We start from the raw sequence: 8,907 nt of genomic DNA, 5'->3' as shown, positions 1-8,907 counted from the left end.
GGATTTAGCTCAGTGGTTCCGCCGCCTGCCTCACAAATGCAAGAACCTGAGTTCAATCCCTGGTACCAAAAAAAAAATTTTTTTTCTTAATAAAACAATAACTTATTAATTCTAATCATCAATCCTTATGCAGATGCTATTTCATTATTCCTTCTGACAAAATAGAAAATGTGATTAAAGCAATTCTGCCACCCCAAGCCACTGTGTGACTGAGATGCAAGCTCAACTTGACATTTTTTTTTTTTGGTACCGGGGATTGAACTCGGGATCTTATGCTTGCGAGGCAGGTGCTGGAACCACTGAGCTAAAACCCCAGCTCAACTTGACATTTTTTATGAGCATCATTTATACCTGAAATAACAACCGACAAATTATGGCTAATCACATGGGGCTTTGGAGCAGACATTTTCTTGAAAATGAACCTTTCCTTTCAAAGAATACAACTGAAAGTATTTGTTCCCAATAATAAGATGAGCTTTTAGGGAAAAACCAAAATTTATCAAAACTTTTATTTCCTGCCATAAGCTTGACAGCTTTGTAGTACAAGATGTTCCTGAAAAGTTTGGTGAAGATAGTAACAAATGTGCTTTGTGGTACTGTACAACGAAATGTGTCACACTTGGACTATCTGCTTCACTTGGTACACAAGTATTTTCAAAATGACCAATGCCAGATGCCACAAAATCATGCCTTGGTTTAGAAAAATCCACTCCAAGTACAAGATAAACCAATGAATTTTAATGTAACAGGGTTTGAAAATAAATCCACTGTGAGGGTCTCAGGTTCCACACTGTGACCAACATTTAAGAAACTATTTTTCAAGATTGCTGTATCAAAGGAGAATATCCAGGAATTAGCTGAAAGGGGCTATTAAAAAAATCTGCCTGCACTCCAACTGTGTATCTGTATGATACAGTTTTCTTCATACTCATCAATCAAAAGGACATACTACAACAGACTGGATGTAGGAACAGAAATAAGGATCCAACTGTCTTCTGCTGATCCAGAAAAGAAAGAAAGGTGCAGAAGTGCAAAATAATGTCACTCTTCTCACTAAATTTGTTTTGGAAAACAGCTTTTTTTTTTTAGAAAAACATTCTCTTTATGTTAAATTGTTATGGAGTTGTTACTGTTCCTTTCAGTTGAATGAACATATAGACATCTAAAGTTTTCAGTTTTAATATTTGCAGTAAATGTCAGTGTATGTAGCCCACACAGACACAAGCTCGACAGCTGAGGATCCTGAGAATAAAATGTCTGAGAAGCACAGGTCTTAGACAACACAGCTGAAAGGCGGCAGAGCCAGGTCTGCTCTGGCTTCCAAACACACGTTATTCTCAAGGCAAAATGTCGTCTCCTGCCCCAAAGTCTCATCACTACTAAAATGGGAAATAGAACTGGATCCTTAAAGCTTTCTTTTTCAATTTGTTCCAAAATATTTTAGGTTTTTCAGTGTTTTGATATTTGTCTTCAGTGAAGTATAAGTTTCTTGTCCTTAAAACTCCAGAACTCCTTGCCGGGGATTTAGCTCAGTGGTTCCACCACCTGCCTCACAAGCGCAAGGTCCCGAGTTCAATCCCAGGTACCAAAAACACACCAAACTTTAGAACTCCATTAGGGATTCAAGATGACTTGGTGGGGGGCTACAAAATAAAATTGTGCCAGAAGCAATAATATATTGGGTTTATATTGTATATAAAGAGAGCCCAAATAGCTGGGAGATGTCCTTTATTAGATTTCAAAAAACAGAAGTAATTCTGATTATTTGGCTGCAGGCTTATTTTTTCTGTCCTTGGGGCTAAGCCTCAAGTGTTGACATTCTGGTTTGGGGGGCCACTTTGCTGGGGGACATCCTCAGGAGGAAATCTTGCATGCCCCTCCGCAGCAGAGCATCCTCAGCAACCTCCCTCAGGCTTCGGTGGAGCTTTTCCATCTCCTTGTATTCGCTCCTGACATCTGTGGAGGGAGTCAGAGTCCTTCTCAGAACTGTCTTCAGGATTCTAAGACAAGAACCTCTCGCTTGTCCCAGAATACCAGATCAGGATGGTGCTTGGAGATCAGATAGTCCTTGTTTTATAAGCAACCTGAATCAAACCAAGTGTTGTCCCTCTCATCTGAGGGTTTCTCTCAGCACAGGCCACTCTCGAAGACTTGGTGGAAGAGACACACATCACCCCACCGCAGCTCGCTCCAGAGCCATCTCAGGAAGCTCTCTCCTCACCATTACCTGGAAATTGTTCTTTTTCTGTGTGTTAGAGTTTCATCCCATAATTTGCAATCTAATATGTCCCCGTGATGGTTCATTTTATGTGTCAACAGTGCCCAGATATGTGGTCAGAACTTAGGAGGTTCCTTTGGGGTGAGATTTACTTTCAAAGCACTGGCCCTTGAGTAAAGCAGGTGTCTCACCCTAGTATGATGGGCCTCATTCCATCAGCTGAAGGCCTGGAGAGAACAAAGGCCGAGCCTCACAGGCGAGAGGGAAGTCCCCAGCAGGGCCTTCAACCTGCAGCCACACCATGGGCACTTGCTTTCTGCAGAGACTGCCTTTGGGCTCCAGATGCAGCCCTCTCTGGGGTCTCCAGCCTGCTAGCTACCCCTTAGATGCAGCGACCTTCCGCAATGGGGCGAGCAGCCTCTTCCTACATCTACACATGTACGGGGGACTCTGTTTTCCTGGAGAGCCCTGATCAGCACAGTCCCTTTGAAGGGACACTTCAGACTGACCATGGACTTGGCTCCAGTCATGCTCCTGAACGCCTGAGTCCCTCCGGGCTCACCATGCCCTGGATAGTGACCTAGATGAGCGCGCCCTGAGCTCACAGTAGGACCCACGATGGGGCCGTGACCAGGAGGGGAGTTGGAACCAAGGCTTTCTGTCTTGCTGGGCCTCTAGAAGGCCACCCTCCTCCTCTTCGCTGCCTCTTCCATCCTGCCCACCTTCCCGGCTGCACAAGGACCTAGTGTCCTCAGTGTCCAGCCCTGAATAACCACTTCCCAGTTGCTTTTCTCACTGGCTTACTATGGAGCTAAGTCTACATCAGGAAACCTGGTGAGCTCCTGGCAGGAAAGAGAGGGGCTGCCTGACACAGGCACGTGCAGCTGGTGTGGCTTTCCCAGGGTGCTGTGGGTTAGTAGGGATTTTCTCCATGACCACCAGAAAATGGAGTTTTTCTGAAGGAGGCATCATCTTAAAAAAGGCTTTACAGAGACAGCAGGGCAGAATTGTGGATAGGAATTTGCCACTTTCTAGCTAGAAAACCTGAGTATTTCTAGCTACTCAATCTGAATTTTTCTGCATCATTAAGATAGAGTAATAACCTTTCTCTTTGAGGACTAATGTGAGAATTCCAGGAGATCACAAAGTCTGCGTATGATGATTGGTCTTGGTTGGGTGCTTGGCAAAGGTTAGGGCACCTACCATGATCACCATCCTCCTCCTCCTCCTCCTCCTCCTCCTCCTCCTCATCATCATCATCATCATCATCTCCTCCACTCCTTACCTTGGAAATTTTTCCTATCTTGACTTCTTTAAATTCAGTAAGGAGCAGCCACAGCCAGGGGTGACTGCACGATCAGCCTAGTTGATACAAAAGTCTCTCGTAGTTACCTGCAAGCTCTTTGTAGAGACCATCTCCCTGGGATGACACAAGGGCTAACATGGTGCTGATACTGCCCTTCACCTTCTCCGTGATCCCATTCTACGGGACAAGGATAGTCACTCTGTTAGGGTGGCAAAGTCCAAGGGAACAGAGTCACAGGAACGGCACCTCACCCAATGCCCCAGCAGGAGTGGATGCAGAATGGGGGTTGCCAGAGTCAAAATCAGGTCCGCTTGGGAGTGCATGGACAGCCCAGGGGTCACCGGGGCAGCCTTTCCTTCCCCGCTTGGGGCTCCCACCTGTCTCTACCTCCTTTCCTGCCTAGCAAGACCTGTGAGGGTCTGTCCCACCAAGGCTGAGCTCGGAAACAGGGAGCTGATGAGGGTTGCCGGGAGGTGTGTGGGCAAACAGCAACTGGAGAGGTGGAGAAACAGGAAGGTGCTACTCACCTCCCTGCTGCCCTCCCCTGCACTGGACAGATGCTTGCTGGGCACCTGCTGTGTGCAGCACACCTTCACTGCCGGGTCTGATTCCTCCTCCAACCACCTGAGAAATGTCTTCTTGCTGCTCCAAGTCCTTTCATCAACTAAAACCATTTTCTCTCCTGTTCTGTCTCCCACCTCCTACTGGAAAACACAAGGCTCCTCTCTCTAGCCTGGTGGACTCTAGATTTGAACCCAGATCTTCTGATTCCAAATCTTCATACTTTCTCTCCAATGCCGGGTCAAGAGCTGTATCCTTGAACTGGTTACTTAACCTCTCTTGGCCTCAGCTGCCTTGACTTTAAGACAGGGAATGGGAGATCCACTGCTCCCAAAGCCGTGGCTCACTATGGTTCCGCTACACAGTGAAAACAAATCCACAAGCCACACAGCTGAGGAATATAGTAGAGACCAATGAGGACCCTCAACAGAACAGCGTTCCATTCTTCAATTCACAAGAGCATTAAATAAGAGGTCATTTTTTGAAAACAGTAAATCTTCAAACATTATACATGTATATTTTAAATCCCACCCATTATTTAAAACTTGAATATTTTGATCAATTAAACATTAACTGGAATTCTTTTTTTTTTTTTTTTTTTTTAAGAAAGGTGTTGAGGAATGGGATTGCACTAATTTGTAACTACTACATTTCTGAGATTTAAGATAGGTTTGTGCGTGGTCAGTGTACTAATCACTTCTTAGTGAAACTGCTTTCCTGATGGGTTTAAAATGTGATTTCTATGTACCCCGTGGAGATCAGCTCTGCAGAGCCCCGCCCATTTCCTGCATGCATTTGTAGACTGTGATAATTCCTTAACGGACTGAAGCTGAACTGTGCTGAGAAGTGCGATAGCTCTTAGCCTACCCTCAGGAAGGTCCCTGCTTTGTACCAAGGAGACAGACACTTTCTACAATCGGGGAGGGGCAGTTAGAAGCAGTTCGGAATGTTCCATAAGGCTGGGGGGAGCTGCATGGACGCAACCACTGGCCAGCTGCCTCAGGTGGGTGGGAGAGAGGGGCCGCTCAGCTTCCTCTGAGAGAGAAGAATCTAGTTTCACAGGGCCAGGGAGGACTGGCACACATACATAACACATCTTAGTTCTTTTTTCATCCCTTCTCCCCCTTCCCCCTTTCTTTGTTCCCTTTCCAATTGCAAAAGCTCTATCTATATCTTTCCTATTATCTATCTTTTTGCTAACACTTTAACTTATTTATACTCTGGGTTTCTCCTATAAAAGAAACCATATGACACTTAAGCTTGTGTGTCTGGTTTATTTCACATAACATTATGGTCTCGAATTGCATCCATTTTCTCACAAATGACTCAAGTTTATCCTTTTTTATAGCACAGTAGTACTCCAGTGTGTGAATATTTATTGGCATTTAATGTAGATGAGTTATTTCCTTCATGAAATCTGCCTTGAGATTGTGCTATGGTTGGTGATGCAGCAGCCAGATTTCTAGCCCCACTGTCTAGCTCTTCATCTCATGGGTTGCATGGCCTGTGGACTTGCTTCTCTGCCTGAGTTTGCTTGAACGCAGGATGGAAACAAGAACAGTACCCACTCCACAGATTCCTGGGGTTAAATGAGCTAACGCATGGGATGAGCTTAGCACTTGTCAAGATATTCCAGCTGGGGGCTGGGGATTTAGCTCAGTGGTGCCGATGACTGCCTTGCAAGCATTAGGATCTGAGTTCGAACCCGGCACCAAAAAAAACAGAAAAGCTATTCCAGCTGGGGTCTACTGATGACTCCACAGATAGCAGAGATGCAGGAGAGAGCTGGTGGCAGCACTCAGGGGCCGGGAAGAAAAAGCACTGAGCACGAGGGCAGAGGCCGGGCCTCTGGGGCAGAAGGCATCCAGCTGCCCTCTGACCCCAGTGCTTGCTGCTCCCTGCTCTCCCCGGGAGCCTCCCTGGACCCAGACCCTGTCGGCGGACATCACGTACCTTCAGCAGCTGAAACCAGTGCTGCATCCTTTCCTGAGCCCTTTCAAACATGCCCTCAGCCACCTGCCGCTCCACCCCTCTTCTGATGGCGCCCTTCATCCTCTCGCATGCTTTCTTGCCAGTGATCTGAGCTGCCTCTGGCAAAAATGATGGTCACAGTCGCACCACAGGGGGACTCGCTTAGAGATCGGCGGCATCATAAAGAAAAGCAAGCAAGCAAACAGAAAAATACCTGTACATAGCCATGTACACACATGCACACATATAAAAATAAGTCAAGATTTAGACAGCCGTCATTCAGAGAACCCAAGGAGTGACTCAAGCAAAAGCTAACAAAATCACCCCAAAACAAAACCAGGAAGGAGCTGGGAACACAAAGTAAGGATGAGAGCCAGATGCTGAGATGCAGCAGGGAGAGGAAAGGCAGGCATGCACACAAGGGGTGGGCAGCAAAGCTGGAAAGCACATAGATGAAGAGGATCACTCAGCTGGGCGTGGTGTGTGCACCTGTAACCCAGCACTCTGGGAGGCTGACACAATTTAGGGTCCAGCCTGGGCAACTTAGTGACTGAGCAAGAGACTGTCTCAAAATAAGAAATAAAAAAGGGCTGGGGGTATAGCTCATTGTGAAGGCCCTGAGTTCAATCCCAAGTAGCGCACACACATACATAAAAAGAGGGTCTCTCAATTACTCTTTCCCACTATGACTTATATCAAGATGTCCCCACAAAAGCCACATGTCCTCACAGGCAGGGCTTTTGGGAGTAACTGGATCATGGGCGTGTGACACTGGATTAGTTCACTGATGGGCTTCCAGCTGGGTGTGATGTTGGGAAGTAAAGCCTGGTAGAAGAGGTGGGTCACTGTGGGTGTGGCCTGGAGGAATATATATTCTTCCTATTCCTTTGAGCTCTGCTGCCTCCTAGCTGCCCTATGGACTGTTTCTCCTCTGCGATGCCCCTCTGCCATCCACCCTGCCTTGGAGCCAGCCACCTATGGACTGAAACCTCTACAAACTGTGAGCTGAATAAACCTCTTCTACTTTAACTTGTGTGTGTCGTGTATTTTGTCCCTGCAATGAGAAAGTGACTAAAACACTTTCCATGCCCTGCAGTTACCTGGTTCAATGTCTAGGCTGAGCATGTCCCAAGGACTTAGGACTCCTTAGGGGGAGCAGCAGGACAGGATGCTGGAGGAGCAGCAGGAAGACCCCAGAGGAAGAGGAGGTGCTGCCCCTGGGCCCACCTTCATAGCAGGGCTTCAGGTCATTCTGTACAGAACTGGTGACAGATTCATAGATCTTCCTCTTCTTCCTGATGATATAGCCTTCCAAGTCTCCTAGGATGGCGCTTATCTGAGGAGCCATGTTAACACAAGCCATTTGTGACAAGTCCTTCAACAGAGGTGGGCACATGTGCCTACATGCAGTCACTACCTCCCCTGCCTCGTGCATGGCTGGCCTGTTCTCCTGTCATCTCAGCTCTCAGCTCAGCTGTGAGCTCCTTGTAGGCAAGAGCTCTGTTTTAAGCATCTTCTTCATGCCAGGTGTGGTGGCACATGCCTGCATCATTCAGGAGGCTGAGGCAGGAGAAGATCCACAAGTTCAAGGCCAGCCTGGGCTACATATTGAGACCCTGTCTCAAAAAGCTTCATAGTGCCTGGCTCCTTCAGCTCACTCACTAAGCATGTGCACAGTTAACCCAAGCACTGGCAGCATCCTGGGAAGGGCTCCCTTTGGGAAACTGGAGAGGTGCCAGCCACAGCCCCAGCACTGCCATGAAAATTTGGAGTGACCCTGGGAGAACATTAGTCACAGATAAAGGTCTTGAGTCCTCAAAACTAACAAGAGATCTGCAAAAATAATGCCTGACTTCTTTAAACTCCACTGCTTTGGATTCTACTTTATTATACAGCAAAAATGAGAGAGAGGCTGGAGAATGGTACAAGGTGGTGCACATGTTTATGCATCTAAGGATTCATTAAAGTTTCTTCCTAGAAACCGACTGAACTTCACACCTGGCATGCACTTCCAGTTGCTTTATTGTGGAACAAAGCCCGCTCCATGCCCTACACCTTTGTGGCCTCCTCCTCGGAGGAGCATCCAGATCCTGGACTCCGGGGGTGCAAGCAGGGAGAGAAGAGCAACATTCAAGCCCTGACTGGGGAACCTCGGCTTGCCAACTTCTCCGATCGCTTTACTTTAGAAGGAACTCACCTCCTGGATCATGAAAGATTTCTTGTAGCCATCATAGTTCCAGCCGTTTCTCATCCCGATTTCTGTCATTTTCTCCTCCAGGGAGTGCTTGAAAGCTTCGATGTGAGGCATCAAGGCCAACCCCAGGGGGTTCCCCACCCTACCAAAAAGCAACAGAAAAGGTGAGGGGACAAAGGTGGCTACTGTCAGGCTGAGACAAGCATGAAACTGGCTGGTGTCCTTTTGTTCATTTAGAGAGCAGAGGGGTGAGATCTAACAGTGATGCAGTCCCTGTGCTGGCCCAGGCCTCCCTCTGACGTAAACAACCGCACAGTCAGTGTGGTGATGCCCGGTTCACAGACGAGAAAAGCTGAGGCTCAGGGAGAGCGGCCGATACGCCCGTGGCCACACAGCTAGCCAGAGGCAGGGCCAGGGGTCAACGCCACTATCACTTCAAAACTCACTGTGTTTGCACTGCCAAGCGTCCCCACTTAAAGGAGAGGGACTTGCACTACACCTCCAAAGCCAGGTAAGGTGTGGGAATGAAAAGAGGAGGGAGTTATTCTCTGCAGGACAAGACAGTGAAGCCAGTTTCACAACATCCTAGGAGTGAGAAGCACAGAGCTGGCTTCAAATCCTAGCTCTCTCCTCAGGAGCTGGGTGATCCTGGCAATT

General features: G+C 47.5%; 1 protein-coding gene across 2 annotated transcripts in view; it reads right to left on the bottom strand.

The window, feature by feature from the left end:
* Positions 1-564: 564 nt before the first annotated feature.
* Nuggc (nuclear GTPase, germinal center associated) overlaps positions 565-8,907 on the bottom strand; it is a 61,556-nt gene continuing 53,213 nt past the window's right edge. For both annotated transcript variants that reach the window (XM_004848406.3, XM_087216756.1), the window contains exons 15-19: positions 8,254-8,392; positions 7,284-7,392; positions 6,039-6,175; positions 3,611-3,701; positions 565-1,956 (exon numbers count right to left, since the gene is read on the bottom strand). In XM_004848406.3, coding sequence (XP_004848463.2) covers positions 1,799-1,956; positions 3,611-3,701; positions 6,039-6,175; positions 7,284-7,392; positions 8,254-8,392 — 634 coding nt within the window. In that variant the 3' untranslated portion in view covers positions 565-1,798. The remainder of the gene's footprint in view (positions 1,957-3,610; positions 3,702-6,038; positions 6,176-7,283; positions 7,393-8,253; positions 8,393-8,907) is intronic.

This window comes from Heterocephalus glaber, unplaced genomic scaffold (assembly GCF_053883595.1).
Source record: "Heterocephalus glaber isolate CG9 unplaced genomic scaffold, H.glaber_assembly_v1.0 deba00001460, whole genome shotgun sequence".
Lineage (NCBI taxonomy): Eukaryota > Metazoa > Chordata > Mammalia > Rodentia > Bathyergidae > Heterocephalus > Heterocephalus glaber.
Note: the sequence above shows the minus strand (reverse complement) of the source record. Positions and strands in the feature narration are given on the sequence as shown.